The 19691-nt window shown below is 46.6% G+C and overlaps 1 protein-coding gene across 1 annotated transcript in view; it reads right to left on the bottom strand.

Moving 5' to 3' along the window:
* ECH1 (enoyl-CoA hydratase 1) overlaps positions 1-7467 on the bottom strand; it is a 30829-nt gene extending 23362 nt beyond the window's left edge. The window contains exons 1-2 of the mRNA XM_030218366.1: positions 7287-7467; positions 3382-3559 (exon numbers count right to left, since the gene is read on the bottom strand). Of these exons, the coding sequence (XP_030074226.1) occupies positions 3382-3559; positions 7287-7317 (209 nt within the window). The 5' untranslated portion in view covers positions 7318-7467. The remainder of the gene's footprint in view (positions 1-3381; positions 3560-7286) is intronic.
* Positions 7468-19691: the final 12224 nt, after the last annotated feature.

Genomic DNA, 19691 nt, shown 5'->3' on the forward strand with positions numbered 1-19691 from the left:
ATATCTGGGCTTAGCGCCAACTGTGGTGTGAATATCGGCCCATTATGTACCAGTTTCCTGGTCAACACCATTCAAAATGGTTTACAAGGCAGTCAGGAGGTCTTTTCCAAACACACCGTAGTGTGTTTAGAATGTGCTAAATGCTAGACGCCAATAGGAATACATACGTGTCTAGTGTTCAGCGCACACTTATTTTTAAGGCGCATTAAAAACACTAGCACGCCTTAAGAATAATAAAAAGCTGAAGAGCCCTAGCCGCTTCAGCCTTGTCCCATCCCCTTTATCATTCTCATTTTTGTTTTCCATTCCTTTCCTAATAACACTTAACATTCTACTTACTTTCTTCGTTGCTACTGCACACCGAGCAGAGGGTTTCAACATATCGTCAAGGATGACACCTAGATCCTTGTCCCTGTTGGCGACTCTTAATGTGGAACTTTGCATCATGTAGCTATAGTTTGGGTTCCTCTTCCCACCATACATTACTTTGCACAAGCTCACAGTAAATGTCGTCTGCCATTTGGATGCCCAGTCTCGTAAGGTCCTCTCACAATCCTCTTGCTCTTTAACAACTTTGAATAACTTTGTGTCGTCATCAAATTTAATTGCCTCACTAGTTACTCCCATATCTACATCATTTATAAATATGTTAAAAAGCAGAGGTCCCAGCACAGACCCCTGCGGAACCCCTCTATCAACCCTTCTCCATTGAAAATACTGACCATTTAATCCTTCTCTCTGTTTTCTTTTAACCAGTTTTTAATCCACAATAGAACACTACCTCCTATCCCATGACTTTCCAGTTTCCTCTAGAGTCTTTTATGAGGTACTTTGTCAAATGTTTTTTGAAAATCCAGATACACAGTATCGACTGGCTCACCTTTATGCTCTCACATACCATTACCCTTAGCCATAAACAATACAACTTCCCATCCCCAAAAAACACCAATCCAACACACTCCTCCCTCCTCCCCCCACCCAAGGCAAAGCACTCCCTTTGGCCATTTTATTAACATAACTAGTAAAAGAGGCCAGTTTCTGGAGCAAATGAAACGGGCGCTAGCAAGGTTTTCCTCCCCAACACCCCCCCCTACCGACTCCTTCGTCGTTCTGATGCCATTGCTCCGCCCTCATTGTGTGACGCCATTGCTCCGCCCTCGACGTCATCACGTTTGACGCGAGGGCGGGGCCTCGAGACGGCGATTTCGGTGGCTTCACCACCACGAACCCTTCGAACCCATTTTGATGACGGAAGTGACGTCAGTGTCCTCAGAACGCTGAGGGTGAGTTTTATTATATAACATGATTTATTTATTGCCTTTTTGAAGAAATTTACCTAAGGCAGTGTAAAGTACCGGTTTAGTATCAAATCAATATCAAAATCTTTATTATTGCACATATAGCATATTATGAAAGGATGCCTCCGTACTTGAGTACTCTTGCTATTCCCTATATCCTGGCTAGGTTCTTAGATCTGTACAATACTGCATACACCTGCTAGTAATTTAGAAGTTATAAGCAGCAGTAGTAGTCAGTCTAGATTTGGGTCCTTAGCCCTGAATTTTATGTCACAGGGTGAATACTGAACTGCTGATACATGGTTTCCCCCTAATTCTATACATGGCGCTAAAAATGCACATGCAAATCTGTGTGCGTGCACAATTGCATAATGAGCCAATTAGGTGCTAACAACTCTCAGCGCTAATTGGCAATAAACATTTTGCATGCATTTTTTGTCACAATTCTATAAAGATGCACGTGTAAATTTTTTACATGCAAGTAGGGGTGTGGCCATGGGCTTTCCTATCTGCGTCTAATTTAGGTGCAAGGATTTACACCAGGCTACAGTTGGTGTGAATCCTCATGCCCAAGATCTCGGTGCCCCAAACACTATTCTATAAAACGGCGCCCAACTTGGAGTGCCGTTTATAGAATAGAGTTTAGCACTTTTTTCAGTCCCATATACAGAATTTAATCCTTTAAAATATTTAAAAATCGTTTGCAGAAACATATCTACTGACTTTGTAATTCAACAGGGTAATGCCCCCTCTACTGTTTATTTTTTTAATACTACATTGTATGGATTTCTAATTTTTCACAATAGTGCACAGATCCCCTCTCCTGAAAATCATTCTACTGAATTACTCTAAAGAAAAAAAAAAAACCCTAGATCTGCCATTTTACCCAGCTCCTCCAAGCTGAACACAAGACAGATTCCCTCTGCAAACTATTCATAACAGTAGCTACGCTCTTAATTGTGAACTTTAGCAAGTATTTCCTCTCAGGTCCATCCAAAGTCTTCTTTCCACCGTTTTAAACTAACCTTTGAATAAAAGCATTTTCTGTTTAATTGCAATCATACAGGGACTTCTGTTCCCAGCTAAATCCCAGACAGCTACAAAAGTGCAAGTAATGGAGGACAATTTTATAATGGACCAACTAACATGTGTGGCAAATATGTGCACAAGTTGCGACACTGATTCCCAAACAAGGAGCCACCACTGTCTGATGCTCAGGTATTGACCAGTACATGGATTCTGCTCTTAGAACCTTACAGCAACAGGAGATGCCAGCAGTGGCTGAAACATGCTTAAGATAGTCTCTTATAGGTGTAGTTTAGTTTGCTTGCTTACTATGGGGGGGAAGGGACAAAAAGGAAGTCATATTGGCAGTGGGGGGGGGGGGGGGGGGGGGGGGGGGACCAATTCAGCATTAACACCCGCAACATTCAGAGTGGGGAAAAGCCCTATTCCATCCCACTCATGCCAACCTCAAATGATGCCATGTCCTTTCTGTGTTCTTTCCAGTCTATGGTGGGGCCTAAACCACTTTTTCTAGGCCACGAGAGTTCTCTTTCGTGTCTATGCTGGCTACAGAGCAGGACTGTGGAGTCGGACTGAGAAGCAATTTTGAGTGGAGTCAGAACTGGTAAAAATGTACCGACTCCAGCTTCAAAATAAAAAAAAAAAACAAAAACTCATAACATTATAATATATAGTAAATGTAGGGATATATTTACTAAAGGTGTGTTAGCGTTATTAATATGCCTTTAAAATTAAGATGCGTTAAACGCTAAGGTGCCAATACATTCCTATAGGCGCATTAGTGTTTAAAGTGTGTCAACCATTAATGCGCGTTAAAAATGCTAACACGCCTATAGCGCACCTTAGTAAACATATCCTTTAGCATTTTATATATTATCTTTGTCCTAGATCTAAAGTACTGGTAAATATAAGTTTTTGGTTGCTCATGGTTTCTATGGATCCACATGGACTAACACAACCACAGAGATGTGCTTCAACTAAGTTGAGGGAATGCAAGATGGGTATTGTACCATAGGACTATAGGGCCCAAAAGTTCAGGTAAATATTGTTTCCTTACCGCCAAAGTGCTAAATTCATAGCATTCAGTTTCTCTGGCCGGTTCAGCTCCACGTGCAAAACTTTGTCAGATGCTTGGGACACCTTCAGAGTGCTGTAGGCATATGAGGAACTTCCCTTTTCAGCATCAGAAGCCATCATGCGCAACTGGAGACCCAGCAGGCTAGGGATGCTTTGATCTGCATTTGAACATATACTTTTGCTAATTATCAGACAGCTTTCTAGGTGAAAATGCCCTTCACCCCATTAAATACTTCCCAAATTTCACACCAATTGGATAAAGTACATGGAACAAGGAACAAAAAGGATAGATATTTGGGGTAGCATATCAGAGAATGTTTAACGAGTCAGCTTTGTAAATTAACTATGTGAGGTGGAGTCTCATACGACCAACATGGCTGTTTTCATTTCACTCCGCGGTGAATCTATGCTCGTGTTATGTTTTTTAATCATAGACTCGTCGCCCACCTACCTATATCTCTTTCACATGATTCGTGAACATGCATATAATTATAGCTCCTTAGTTACTTTCATAATGGCTTATTAAGCACACGACACATATCTGTGCAGATTGGTGAGCTCTTACACCCCAATAATGGCTTATTAAGCACACGACACTTATCTGTGCAGATAGGTGAGCTCTTACACCCCAATGGCTTATTAAGCACACGACACTTATCTGTGCAGATTGGTAAGCTCTTACACCCATTTATATAGTGCTACAAGGCATACGCAGCACTGTACACCATACACAAAAAAGACAGTCCCTGCTCAAAGAGCTTACAATCTAGATAAGACAGGTAACAGACAGAACAATTAAGGGTAAGGGAATAAAGAGGTGAGGATAAAAGGACAGGGCAAGTGAGTTAGGAGTCAAAAGCAGTGGTAAAGAGGTGGGTTTTGAGTTTGGACTTGAAGACGGCCAAAGGCGGGGCTAGACATACAGGCTCGGGAATTCTATTCCAGGCGTGAGGTGCAGCAAGATAAAAGGAACCGAGTCTTGAATTAGCAGTAGAGGAGAAGGGGACAGACAAGAGAGATTTATCTACAGAACGGAGAACTCGAGGGGGGGCGTAGGGAGAGACAAGAGTGGAGAGGTACCGGGGGGAGGCAGAGTGAATGCACTTATAGGTCCGAAAAAGGTCAGACAAGTCAGGGAAAGGTACCTGCAAATAACTGGTTGGCTCTCTCTTGGTTCAGTGGTGAGCTAATTCCTTAGTTTGCTGTAGCAAAAAATAATACTCATGACCCGGTACTGCTGCAGAGTGCAGCGCAGACACAGTAAAGGTTTTGAGAATGAGAGCTAGGTGACTACTAGTTAGTAGCAGTGACTAATGCTACTGTCGCAAGCAGCGGGCAAGCAGCACTACTACTTCCTGGATGCACATGGAAGTCTCTGGAAAATTTTCTCAGCACATGGGGAGGTCCCCACAAGTGCGTGCCAGTAATCAGGTGACTTCTGATGCTGCTGGCCCGTGTGTGTGTCAGTGTGAGCCTACATCAACCTGGGCAGAAAGGGCTTAGTCCCTGGGAGGCTTTCCCTGCAGACATGCAGAGCAGTGCCAAGCTGCCAGCTCATATCCATAGCTCAACTATAATACTTCACCACTCCTCCCTTATTCTGAATGATGCTTTTCTATAACTGTCTGCTTAGTTCTTCTCTGTCATCCTTGATCTCTTGTAATACCAACTGTATCTTTTACCTGGAATGGCGATGCCATAACAGGTCTTTGTAAGCCACATTGAGCCTGCAAATAGGTAGGAAAATGTGGGATACAAGTGCAATAAATAAATAAATATCTGCCAAGGAACTGCACCAGGTCCTGCAGCCCTGGCAGATGGAGATGTGAGAGCAACACTAATGGAGAGGTCATGGGCAACTTGGCCAGGCTGCAGGAGCAGGACTTTGCGGAACACAATGTGCACATGTGACAACTTCAGTGCATAAGGACCGCTTCCTCCAAGTCCTCTTCACTTCAATCAGTGCCGCTACGCTACTGCATTAGTCTGTTGCTAAATTCCAAGGAAGCAGGAGTTGGGGCCACCTTGGAGGACTTTGGGTAGGCGAGAGTCTGATGATGCACTTCTTCAGCCAATTATACTCAATGTGTGTGTGTGTGTGTGTGTGTGTGTGTGTGTGTGTGGTGGGGGTGGGGACTAGGGTTTCCAAGTGATACCAATAGAAATCAAACAAAATAAAACATGGAAAAGAAAATAAGTTGATACCTTTTTTATTGGACATAACTTAATACATTTCTTGATTAGCTTTCGAAGGTTGCCCTTCTTCCTCAGATCAGAAATAAGCAAATGTGGTAGCAGATAGTATATATGAGAGAAACATCAAAGCATTACTTTGACAGTCTGACAGAGTGAGAGGGTGGGGGTATGCATGAGGACATCAAAGCATTTAATTGATATTCTAACAGAATGGGTGTTGGTAGGTGAGAGGAGGGTAATAAATAGAGAAATAAAGATGCTATATTGGAGAAACAGGCCAGATGCTTAAGACAAGATTCAATCTGCACAGACATCACATGAAAATAGCCGGTGCCAGACAGGCCCCCACCCCTGTGGGCCAACACTTCACAAGACCAGAACACTGCACCAGTGATTTCACAGTAAGAATACTGAAAGGTGATTTTAAAACAATACAGGAACAAGACCTTTGAAATAAGAATGATTGAATATTTTGACACCCAACAAACAGGACTTAATAAGGATCTGGGTTTTCTAACTCATTATAAAACATAAAGCTGTATTTCTCTGTTTATTACCCTCCTCTCACCTACCAACACCCATTCTGTTAGAATATCAATGAAATGCTTTGATGTCCCCATGCATGCCCCCACCCTCCCACTCTGTCAGACTGTCAAAGTAATGCTTTGATGTTTCTCTTATATATACTATCAACTAACACATTTGCTTATTTCTGATCTGAGGAAGAAGGGCAACCTTTGAAAGCTAATCAAGAAATGTATTAAGTTATGTCCAATAAAAAAAGGTATCTTATTTTCTTTTCCATGTTTTATTTTGTTTGATTTCCATTGATAACCTTTAAGAGTGGACTAACATGGCTACCACACCTCTCTACTACAAGTGTGATGCCAGACACTGGCTTGCATCTGATTGGGCCGGTCCCAGCTCAGCTGTTTCTGGGACCAGAAGCTCAGGCCCCAATCAGCTGCAATCCAGGTCTGACTGTCACTGCCTGTAGAGGGGGAGAAGCAGAGGTATGGAAAATACAAATTTAGAAAGTATTAAAAAAAAAAAAAAAAATAGGTACTTCATTATTAAGTACAAAAGTACAGCTTATTTGCAACTTGTTATAAGTAAAAAGTATTGCAAACAAACAAAAACACTAATTACAAGTAAAAGTACTACTAACTGTACTCAAGTACTATAACAAAGTAAAAGTACTTTGTTACTACCCATCTCTGACTGTGGAAAGCCAAAGAGGGAAGTGGGCCTATTTCTGTGACACCATCCAGGATTCCAACAAATCCAACCAACAATTTGGGAGCCAGTGTCTGAGAACTTTGTTCTGTATTTCAGTTTAAATTATCACTCAAAAACAGTGCTAATATCGTGTTGTCTCTGACAAAAATGACATATAACTTACAAATAGTGTACAACACTTTTGTATGTGTGTGTGTGTGTGTGTGTGGGGGGGGGGGGGGGAGTATATTTTCTACGTTTCTTCTGCTTTGATTACAGACAAGCTTAGGGGCTAGTACAGTACGGTCAGCTGATGCTCTGGGCGACCAATCAAGAACAGAACTAAAATCTAAAAGGGACAAAGAACAGAACAGAAGAGAGAGAGAGAGATGCGCCTGGATGCGGGCAGGGGGAAGCCGTTGTGTTCTCTGAAGTTAATAGCCGTTCCCACCCAACTTCTCTCTTACTCACGTTTCTGCAGGACTCTTCTCAGTAGGGACATGGCTGTCTTCAATCTGCAGTTGATACGTCTTATAAATTATTAACGATTGACCTAGCCCCGCCTTCAACCACCATCTTAGATGAGGAATATGGTGATTGGAGCGCTGCAACTTTCTTTCCCCCCCCCCCAGGTTTTCCTTCCTTCCTCCCCCCACCCCCACCGCTTGAGGTTGGAAGTTACAGGCTGTGCACGCGCTGGAGCAAGCCCCGTATTGCTCGAGCTTTTCTCTTAAATTAATAACAGTTCCTTCCTCCCCACTCCAGAAAGCAGCCACCACGTCTAAGATGGCGGACGGGTCGCGGAGGCTGCCGGGAAGAAGTTTTATACATACATTAGCAGGGGGGTTAAAGCATAACCACCTAGTTATAAATTAATTACTGAGAGAACACGTGGTGCCTGATGGCAGAATAGAGCATACGTTGCTGCTGTGTCTTCTATTTCCTCCCCAGTATAATGCAGTTTTTCCTGCTGTCTTCTAGGAAATGAGGTGGAGATACTCCAAAGCTATGTGGTTGCTATAATTCAGTCCTACAAAAATTTGTCCACATTATGAACAGGCAAGTTACTTGTAAAGCAAGCCAAAACAAATTGATATTGAGGAGGGTATTGGGGAGATGCCTATCCCAGAAACAGGGTAATGATTCAGAGGGAAGAAGCAAATCAAGATGAAACAGGAACAATGGATCTAGTTCTTAGATTCTTCTGGTGCTTCTGCCCGAGGCTGGACTTAATGGACTATTGAAACAGGTGGGAAATCAGGAGACGAAAGGCAAATTTTGGTTCCAAACGAGGCAACTTTATTGCTAGCAAGTGAACAGCACCGAGTAGCCTCGGGACACTGTGTGTCATAAATCATCTGACGCTTACATTTATACTTCCCTACTGGGCCTGCGCATTTGGCCCCTTACACGTCATAACTGTCATGCGCAGTAAACATTTGTAGTTCTTACAGTACAAAATTGTAGTCCCAGTACGTACACACGTCATAACACTGAAATGATACTGGCAAGAAAAACGAAACTTAGCAGCTTATTCTGTATACACACAATGCTCCTTTCTAGCACAGGAGATAAGGTGCGGCTCAGGAATGCAGGGGGGTGTCAGCACCCTCCAAGGCCGCCTATTCAGATGGCGTTGCTACGTGCAAGCTGGTCTTGTATAGGCCTTGCAAACTACTGTTACAAGCTATATATCTAATAGCCCTGCATTCTGTCTGTACATTAGTAAACAGCAAACTTGTCTTGTTAGTAAACAGTAAAACTGGATAAGGCACAAATGTCCAGTGCAGTAATAAGGTGTGGCCAAACAGCCAAAAGCAGAGGTAGAGTGCATAAGTAAAAGTCCATCAGTAGGCACAAAACATGAGGTTGTCCTGTTGCTCAGTAGTATTCAGGTAGTACCGGCGTTCCACTCCTTCATTCCCCCCTTTTGATACTTGAACATCCATTCTGGTGGAGAGTATCACCTCCACGAACCCTGAAACGGAAAGAAAGGACAAGGATAGTTAGCGAGGGAGGCAACAAGCGAGCCCTAAGCCCTTGCGCAGCCGTTGGTTGCTTCGCCGGGGTTGAGACGGAGGGCCCCTAGTGGAATCCCCCCCCCTTTGTAGCCGGTCTTTTGCTGGCACAAGGGTGATGGCCCATTGAGTGACTCAGGGGGTTCAAAGTGCACATCAGCCACAAGGTGCTTCATCGTCAGCTTCATCAGACTGGGGAATGGGGGAGTACATCTGGAGAGCCATAAGTTGAGCAGCAGCACGGCGGTCAGCGATGCTTTCCATGGTGGAGCGGAGACACCTGAAAACTAAGGGGAGAGACAAAGGTATTATTAGGCAAGACAGCAAGAACAGGCCACCCATGACGAGGAGGCCGTGCAGGCTCCCGGAGGTTGGGAGCCAGCTGGTGAGGGAGGAAGTCCAATCCCAGGCACTGTTCCAGGTCTGGACGGGGACGTGGGCTAGCTTGACCATCCGGTCAGTTATCTCCCTGATGACATGGCTCTGGTCATCAATCTGTAAGCAGCAATTACTGAGGTTAAACTTGCCACACACCCCGCCCTCCTGGGCTAAGAGGTAGTCAAGAGCCAAGCGATTTTGGTAGACGGCGGTAATGAGCTTAGTGTTCTGTCGAGCTAGGATATTGAGGGCCAGGGCAGAATCATTAGTGAGGATTTCGAGTACGGCCTGTAGGCGAATAATGCGATTTAGCATGTAGATAGGGGTGCGGTATCCCCATGTACCATCTTCAGCCCACGTGGCCGGTCCATAGTAATGAATGATGCGTTCAGGCGGCCACTCATTGTCTTTCCAGTCTCCAATTTGGACCTTGGGCTTGACGGGTGGGGAAGACCGTCGTCGTCGAGTAGGATTATCAGGCCCCTTTTCCACGTAAAGGGGGATACCCAAAGTTTCGCCAACTTGTATGGGCAGAAGGAAAAAACTAGGTCGGACCGTGCCCAAGAGGCAGGTACCGTACCAGCGGGTCGGGAGCTGTTCATAGGCCCTGCGTCCGCAGATATAGTAGTAGCCCGCCGGGGCTACCCACTTGAGGGAAGCGTTCCCTCCGTAGGTCCATGTCATGTTCAAGGTGGGTTCTGTCCAGATAGGCTCCGGGGCGGGCAGGTTGTCCGTTTGCCACCAGGTCGTCCGGCTGCCATTGTAGTGAAGAACCCCCGTACAAGCAGAGTCTCCCACTGGTACAGAGTAACGCTTCGATGGCGCTCGACTAGCGCAGAGGGTACCTATGATGTTTGTTCTCAGGGCCCATTCGTACGGCTTCGGCCGTTGGGGAAAGGTAATGTTAGTGGTGTTGAGTGCATCCCATGTGTGTTGTCGGATCTCTCTCGCTTCCCAGGGCCATTGTTCACCCATGTCGGTGCCTCCACAGACGAAACAGTTGGCAATTCCGAGGGAGAGGGCGATGTTTTCAGCCAAATTAAGGAACATATTTCGGGCTTCTGGGGAAATGGGGAATTTAGTCTCGGTCTGCTCGGCACGAGCAATTTCATCAAATACGTCTTGGTAGCCGACAACAGTAGTCTGGTAGTGCGTAGGAGGCTTCGTTTCGAGACTCTGATATATGGTAATATATGTCAACGGATCCATTCCTCCGCCGTCAATGCCGAGGCCCCACGTTCCTCTCCAGGGCATGTCGTAACCTCGGATGGGCCAGTCTAGGGACACATAGTTACCAGAACCTCGACGAAATTCGCCCAGGCCGGCGCATCCGGCATATCCTCCTCCCGTATAAGCACATACTCGGTCCCAGCCCGAGGCTCGAGTATCGCCGGCGCATGGGAGCCACACCCACGGGGAGCAGCATCTCATGTCTGGACTGAAGGGGCAGACATACTTGTGGTCCTTAACGTATGCCTCTCGCCAACTCTGGCTACCACACTTGCGAGACCAAGGGTGCTTGTCCATGGCGGCACAGACGTCGAAGGTGAGGGTTGCTACAGTTTGGATGCCACCGACAAGGATACGAGTGGAATTAATGTAATACAGAATGCCATCTCCCTCGACTCCCGGAGGTCCGGCCACATACGCAGGGAGTCCTACGCTGAGGGTGACATTGTAGTATCTTGGTTTGGTGGGGCTGTGACAGATAGTGAGATTTCCTTGGAGGCATCTGTGGAACTGTTGGAGGCCATTCGGAGTGATGAGGGCACAAGTCGGGAGAAACTGGCAACCGCCTTCCGGGGGCTGCGTCCTGGGCAAGCTGGTCACCAAAGAGGGTGGGGGAGTTCTTGAACCCCTGGGGAAGCCGGGTCCATGTATATTGCTGCTTGGTTCCCGTCTGTAAGTCTTCCCACGTGAAGGCAAACAACTTTTGGCTGTCAACAGCAAGAGGGATGGAGAAGAAGGCGTCCTTCAAATCAATGACACTGTACCACTTGGTCTGAGATGGCACTTGGGCCAGGATGGAGTATGGGTTCGGTACGAGGGCAACGATGTCGGCTACCTGGTTGTTGACTTTCCTCAGGTCCTGGACGGGTCTGTACTCGGATGTTCCTGGCTTCTTAACGGGCAACAATGGGGTGTTCCATGCGGATCTAATTGGCTTAAGGACTCCCTGTTGAAGGAGTTTCTGTAGATGTATGTGCATACTATGCCGGGCTGCATAGGGGATGGGGTATTGTCCTTGGTTAACAACTTGAGCATTCGGTTTGAGCTCAATCCAGATGGGGATAGCGTTTACGGCCAGTCCGCCGGGGTTCAATTCTGCCCATACATCAGGCACTTCATCCATTATGGCCCGCCTCTGCTGGGCAAAAGGGGTGTTCTGGTCGTAACGGCAGTCGCCGGATCCCGCAGTTGGGGGAACATGTAGTCTCCATTCTTCTCTTACTGGACAGATAAGTGTTACTGGCCGATCTTCAAAGCGAGCTTCCACTTCACCCGTAGTCTTGAACTTCAAGGTGGCCTGGAGCTTACAGAGTAGGTCTCGACCAATCAAGGGGACCGGGCATCCAGGGATGTGTATGAACTGATGGGACACCATCGTCCCTCCGATCTGGACTTGGCGCTCTTTGAGGAGGGGGGCCGCAAGGGATTTCCCGGAGGCTCCCACAATTGGTATAGTTTCTTTCGTGGCTGGGGCTATGGCAGTGGTGATAACAGATCGCTGGGCCCCTGTGTCTAGTAAGGCCTTCATAGATTCTGTCCCCACTCGAATTTCCACCAGAGGGTCAGTGGGGACTCTGCCCTCCCGGTTTCTTCATGCTGAGCCGTCTCGGGTAGCGTCCACAGCCATCTGCCATTCCCTCCGGTCATCCCGTCCTCTCTCTCTTCGGCCCCTTCCACGGCCTCGCCTAGGGGCCCCCGTACGGTCGCCGGTCTCCTCCTCTCTCTGCCGGTCCCATGATTCCTCTTCTCTTGGGTTGTCCCGTATCTCCTCTGGACAATCAGCCCACCAGTGTCCTTCTTGTCGGCAATTTGCACACTGGTTACGCCCTATGGGGGACCGCGTTCCTCTTGTTCTCCTGCCCCTCCCCTTTGGTCTAGACCTCATTCGTTCTTCCAGCACCGTAGCCAACACATCTGCCTTCTCCCGCATCCGTCTGGTCGATTCCTTCCGGGCCTCCACCTTCTCCTCCTGGTCGCGATATCCGAATACGCGATCAGCTATAGCTTTCAGTTGGCTTAGGCTCATCCCTTCGAACCCCTCCGTTCTCTGTAGCTTTCTTCGTATATCCGGTGCTGACTGGCTAACAAAACTCATAACCACGGTTGGGAGGTTCTTAGGGTCTTCGGGATTTATCGGGCTGTGCCTTCTGAATGCTTCCATAAGTCGTTCAAGGAAGTCCCCTGGACTCTCGTCCTTTTGTTGGACTACATTGTGGATTTTCCCCATGTTGGTAACCTTCTGCTTCCCCTTCTTTAAGGCGGCCAGGTACGCCTGTTGGTATCGGCGGATAAAGGTTTGGCCTTCGGCGGTTCGGTAGTCCCACGTGGGGGCAGCGATGGGCGCCTCCGTTTCTAGTAGGTTCTGTAAATTGGCATGGGCCGGATTCGCATCCCGGACGGCTTGCTCCATATTTTGTTGTAAAAGGCGGCGTTCTTCAGAGGTCAGGATGTGGGCGCTCAACTGCCTAAGGTCGGCCCAAGTTGGATTGTAGCTGTATATAATGCCTTCCACCAGCTCTATCAGCTGCTCGGGTTTCTGGTCGTAGGACGGCCCATGGAATTTCCAGTTATACAAATCGGCACTTGAGAAGGGAACGTGACTATAGACTGTTGATTCGATGGGCTGGCCCCCCCCCCTCTGCCGGGTTAGGGGTATAGGTGGTGGACTGTCGGACTGGGAATAAGTGAGAGGTTCCCCCTTTCCGGCTGGACGGAAGGGCCTGTTGCGGACTCGATTGGGGGAACCGAGTAATGTTCTTCACAACCCGTGTACTCTTCCGTGTGGTTGCGAGGCCAGGTGACTCAGGTGAGGCTGGGTGGGACGTCTCCCCGGCATCCGACTCTGACCCGGAAGTCTCGGCGTCAGCGGGGCCTTCTGCTAGGCCCGTAAGGTCAGGGTACATAGGAGCATAGGGCGGCGGCGCGATGTCGTCTTCGTATGCTTCCGCCGTAGCAAGTATCGGGGCTTTTGGAGGCTTCTTCTCGGCCAAACCCTGAACTTTCCCTGCGGTCTTCTTTGGGGGTTTTTTTCTAGAAAGTGTGTTGGTAGTACTGGGCGTAGTTCCTGCCTTAACTCTGGTAGCAGGGGGCGTGGTCTCAGTGGCTTCAGTGCTAGGGGCGGTAGGCCGTATGGGGGCGGTCCCTGCGGCCTTCGAGACGGCAGCGGTTGCCGAGCTTTGAAGAGCGAAGGCATGGGTCGGCAGGGTTCTAAGCTTGGTTTTCCGGCCTTTTCTCTGCTTTACCAACATAAGGGCGGCCTTTTCTACCTTCCGTTGGGCCCAAGCTGGCGGATCCCGGACTACATCCAACCACGCTTCTATGTATGGAATGTCCTCAGGACAGCCTGGGTTTCCCTCAATTATAACAATATTCATGACCGCCGCCACTTTTTCATACTCGAATGACCCTTCCGGGGGCCATCCAGCAATTCCTAGCCCTGGCCACATAAATTGACATCTCTGTATCATCCCGGCCCTGCTACATTTATCTAGGTCGAACACTTCGCTAAAGTGTTCCGTCATTAAATCTAACGGTGAAGACCCACCCCCGCCCATCCTAACCTGAGTGCCAAAGGACAGGTGACGGACAAAGGGGGAAAGGGGAGGTGGAGGAGTAAGGGGTCTCGTTCCACCAGACACAGAAGGGTCAACACTCGGCCTGACCAGGACGCGGTCGCCCGGCCTGGAACTGCAAGCCCACTCACACACTTTCATACGCCACAAGAAACCCCCCCGTTCGTTCGCCGCTCGGTTTCGTCGCCGGAGCCTAGTGAGTTTCGGGACCTAGTCGGATACCAATAGTCCGTATTAGTCACTGGCTAAAAGAGGGTGATCACGCCTCTTCTTCGGTCCTTACTGGGCCGGTCACTACGTAGAGTATACTCGCCTGTCCGCCGGGGTCGCAGGCCGCGCCGTCGTGCGCTTCTCCCTGAAATGGAAAAAGGTGCCTTGTCGGAGCCACACAACCCCCTCTACAGTCAGGCGGAGTGGATCGGCCCTCCTCCGGGAGATGGACGCTGAAATCAGCGGTGGCCACTCACCACCTCCTCGGGTGGGAATCGATGACCCGATCCGACTGCAGTGGGGGAGGGGAAGAATATAATCCGATTCCCCTTTCCACTTCTGTCCCATCTGGGTCGCCAATGAAACAGGTGGGAAATCAGGAGACGAAAGGCAAATTTTGGTTCCAAACGAGGCAACTTTATTGCTAGCAAGTGAACAGCACCGAGTAGCCTCGGGACACTGTGTGTCATAAATCATCTGACGCTTACATTTATACTTCCCTACTGGGCCTGCGCATTTGGCCCCTTACACGTCATAACTGTCATGCGCAGTAAACATTTGTAGTTCTTACAGTACAAAATTGTAGTCCCAGTACGTACACACGTCATAACACTGAAATGATACTGGCAAGAAAAACGAAACTTAGCAGCTTATTCTGTATACACACAATGCTCCTTTCTAGCACAGGAGATAAGGTGCGGCTCAGGAATGCAGGGGGGTGTCAGCACCCTCCAAGGCCGCCTATTCAGATGGCGTTGCTACGTGCAAGCTGGTCTTGTATAGGCCTTGCAAACTACTGTTACAAGCTATATATCTAATAGCCCTGCATTCTGTCTGTACATTAGTAAACAGCAAACTTGTCTTGTTAGTAAACAGTAAACTGGATAAGGCACAAATGTCCAGTGCAGTAATAAGGTGTGGCCAAACAGCCAAAAGCAGAGGTAGAGTGCATAAGTAAAAGTCCATCAGTAGGCACAAAACATGAGGTTGTCCTGTTGCTCAGTAGTATTCAGGTAGTACCGGCGTTCCACTCCTTCACTATGGCGTTATTGATGTTCTTATATTGTAATAGAAATCAACAAACTAAAGAGTAACAAATTACCAGGAGGGGGGTGGTATATACCCTAGAGTACTTAAAGAAAAACCCTTTCCAAAATAAATTGTATCTATTTTATTTCATATAGGTTTATAGACCACCTACTGAACCAAGCAAGGTTCAAGGCAGTATAGAGTATATCATAAAAAAAGGCATAAAACAATTTTAGACTTACTACTGCTAATCAGCTATTCAGTTTTTTTTAAAGGACTTCAGGGAGGTGGGGGAGGACTACAGACCAGTTAGCCTGACTGCTGTTGGGCAAACAGCAAAATGAATAATCATCTCATAAACAGCTTTATGAGCAAACATGGGTTTCCTAAAGGCAAGTCTGCCTTGTATCTATTTATTTTTTAAGGGGTTAATGGACTTATGTACAAGAGTGAGTCAGCAGATGTAGGGTATCTGGATGCTGAGAAGGCATTTAACAAAATGAGAGATGTCAGAAAATTAAGACTAAAACAGGAGGCAATATCATAAGTACATAAGTATTGTCATAGTGGGACAGACTGAAGGTCCATCAAGCCCAGCATCCTGTTTCCAACAGTACAATACATTTTATGCTACTTATCCTAGAAATAAGCCGTGGATTTTCCCCAAGTCATTATAATAATGGCTTATGGGAGTGGAGGCGTAGCCTAGTGGTTAGTGCAGTGGACTTTGATCTTGGGGAACTGAGTTCAATTCCCACAGCAGCTCCTTGTGACTCTGGGCAAGTCACTTAACCCTCCATTGCCCCTGCTACAAAAATAAGTACCTGAATATATGTAAACTGCTTTGAATGTAGTTGCAAAAACCTCAGAAAGGTAATGTCCCAATTCCCTTTCCCCTTTTAGGAAGCTATCCAAACCTTTTATAAACCCTGCTAACTGCTTTAACCACATTCTCTGGTAACAAATCCCAGAGTTTAATTACACATTGCATGAAGAAATATTTTTCTCTGATTTGTTTTAAATTTACTATGTTGTAGCTACATTGCGTGCCCCCTAATCCTAGTATTTTGGAAAAAGATTAAACATTCACATCTACCAGCTCACTCCACTATTTTATAGACCTCTATCATATCTCCCCTATCAGCCATCTTTTCGGCAAGCTGAAGAGTCCTAGTCGCTTTAGCCATTCCTCATAAGGAAGTTGTCCCTTTTATCATTTTTGTCACCCTTCTCTGTACCTTTTCTAATTCCACTATCTTTTTTGAGATGCAGTATCAGAATTCTGCACAATAGAGCAATACAAAGGCATTATAACATCCTCATCTTTGCTTTCCATTCCTTTCCTAATAATACTTAACATTCTATTTGCTTTCTTAGCCGCTGCTACACACTGAACAGAGGGTTTCAACGTATCTTCAACAATGATGCCTAGATCCGTTTCCTGGTCGGCAACTCCTAATGTAGAGCCTTTAATTACATAGCTGTAATTCAGGTTCCCTTTCCCACATGCATCGCTTTGCACTTGCTCACATTAAATGGTATCTGCCATTTGGATGCCCAGTCTTGTAGTCCTCTTGTAATTTTTCACAATCCTCTTACAATTTAACAACTTTGAATAAACTGTGTCAGCAAATTTAATTACCTCAGTAGTTACTCCCATTTCTAGATCATTTATAAATATGTTAAAAAGCAGCAGTTCCAACAGACCCCTGGGGAACCCCACTATCTACCCTTCTCCACTGACAATACTATTTAACCCTACTGTTTTCTTTTAACCAGTTTTTAATCCACAATGGAACACTACCTCCTATCTCATGACTCTCCAATTTCCTCTGGAGTTTTTCATGAGGTACTTTGTCAAATACCTTTAGAATCGACCGGCTTTAAACACGTTTGTTCACCCCTTCCAAGAAATGTAATAGATTGGTGAGGCAAGATTTCCCTTCACTAAATCCATGTTGGCTTTGTCTCATTAATCCTTGCTTTTGAATATGCTCTGTAATTTTGTTCTTTATAATAGTCTCTACTATTTTGACCGGCAGACATCAGGCTCACTGGCCTATAATTTCCCAGATCACCTCTGGAATCTTTTTTTTTTTTTTTTAAATCAGCATTACATTGGCCACCCTCCAATCTTCCAGTACCATGCTTGATTTTTAAATTACATATTACTAATAGAATTTAAAAATTAACTTGCAGGACTATCAGTACTCTGGGATGAATCCAATCTAGGCAATTTGTCACTCTTCAATTTGTCAAATTGTGCCATTACATCCTCCAGGTTTATAGAGATTTCATTGTTTCTCTGACTCGTCAGTTTTGAATACCATTTCTGGCACCGGTTTCTCTCCCATGTCTTCCTCGGTGAAGACCCAAGCAAAGAATTCATTTAATCTCTCCATTATGGCTTTAGCTTCCCTGAGTGTCCCTTTTAGCTCTCAGTCATCTAGCCTCATTCTAGCAGACCACCACATCCAATCTATAATTTCTAGTAAAAGAATGTACCGAAGGCCACCTGGTGGCCCTGCAAATATCCTCCAAAGAAACCAGATGAAATGCTTGGAAAGCTGCTTCCACCCTCATAAAGGGCACCCACACCTGAAAGGGAGGAGACCTACCCGTGGCTTAGTAAGCCAACACTATTGTCTCCCACAACCAATGTGCCACCGTGGCCTTGGATGCCATGTCTCCTTTCTTGCGTTCAGTATGGTCAAAATGATGATCAGATCAGTGAAATTCATTAGTGATCTCCAAGTAATGCATAAAAATGCACCAAACATCTAGGCACCATAGTACCCAAACTCCGAGAGGTAGTCCTCCTGGCAAAAAGCCAGCAACACTAGCACCTGATTCAGATGGAAGCATGATACTACGTTGGGCAAAAAAGGAGGCACCGTCCAAATGCATACGCCCGCTTTGGTGAATTCCACATCAGAAGAACCGGCAACCTAGGCAGTCGCAGATGGTTCACCCCCCCCTCCCCCAGGAAACGCACAACATGCGGGTGCACGGCTAACGAGGAGCCCATAAGGTGGCACCTAAAGCAGGCCAAAGCTGCCACCTGAACGTTCAAGGTATTCAAGAAAAGGGACTTCTCCAGACCTTCCTGCAAGAAGGCAAGGATAACGACACCAAATCTGAAACTGCAGGTATGCCAAGGAACATTAAGCTTCAAATGTGCACCAAGAACACTTCCTGGTCTGTAGCATGGTCCTAATAACCGTGTGCAGGTAACTTCTTCCTCAGACATGCCCTCTCAATGGCCAGGCCAGAAGACCAAAGTGGGAAGGATCCTCTATTCAAATGGGACCCTGAATCAGTCCACACTATAGGGACGATCGGTCAAGAGGCAGATAAAGTCCAAGTACCACGGGCGCCGAAGCCAATCTGCAGCCACCAGAATGTCTCGCAATCTGGCTCACTACATGCCTTCCCATGGTGGAAAAACAAGGTATAAGGGCCAATTTTAGAGTAGGGTACCGTCCACTCTGAACCCAATTCCCTGCCTCTGCTGATGAATTGGGCTACCTTTGCATTGGCCCTGCTGGCCATGAGGTCCATTCTCTAGCATCCCCACAGCAGTCTGTAATCTGCTTGAACACTTGCAGCTAAAGTTCCCATTTGTCCAGGTCCAGCAAGTACTGACTGGAGGAAGTCCACCTACACATTTGCCAACCATACTGCACCACTGACAGCAGGGTCAGGTGCATTTCTGCCCATATGTACATAAGCATCGCCATGCTGGGACAGACCAAGGGTCCATCAAGCCCAGCACCTTGTCACCAACAGCAGCCAAAAGAACAAGCAATTTGTCCCGCCAATCCTAGACATACTGTATTATTCCCTCGCCCATTCAATAACATTCTATGGCTTTTTCCTCCAGGAAGCCACCCAACCCTTTTGTGAAGTCCGCTGTTACCCGCCTTAACCATCTTTTCCGGCAGCGAATTCTAGAGTTTAACTACATTGAGCGAAGAAAACTTTCCTCCGATTCGTTTTAAATTTACCACACTGCAGCTTCATTGCATGCCCGCTTGTCCTAGTATTTTTGTAAAGCGTAAACAGACGCTCCACATCGACCCGTTCCATTCCACTCATAGACCTCTATCATATCCCCTCCCCTCAGCCACCTTTTCTCCAAGCTGAAGATCCCCAGCCTCTTCAGCCTATCCTGATAGGGAAGTCGTCCCATCCCCTGTATCATCTTTGTTGCCCTTCTCTGTACCTTTTCCAATTCCACTATGTCTTTTTTGAGGTGCAGCGACCAGAATTGAATACAATACTCGAGGTGCGGTCGCACCATGGAGCGATACAATGGCAGAATAATATCCATATTTTTGTTTTCCTTCCCTTTCCTAAAGATACCCAACATTCTATTTGTTTTCCTAGCCGCAGCAGCACATTGAGCAGAAGTTTTCAACGTATCAACGACAACACCT

Source organism: Microcaecilia unicolor, chromosome 11 (assembly GCF_901765095.1).
Source record: "Microcaecilia unicolor chromosome 11, aMicUni1.1, whole genome shotgun sequence".
NCBI classification, from domain to species: Eukaryota; Metazoa; Chordata; class Amphibia; order Gymnophiona; family Siphonopidae; genus Microcaecilia; species Microcaecilia unicolor.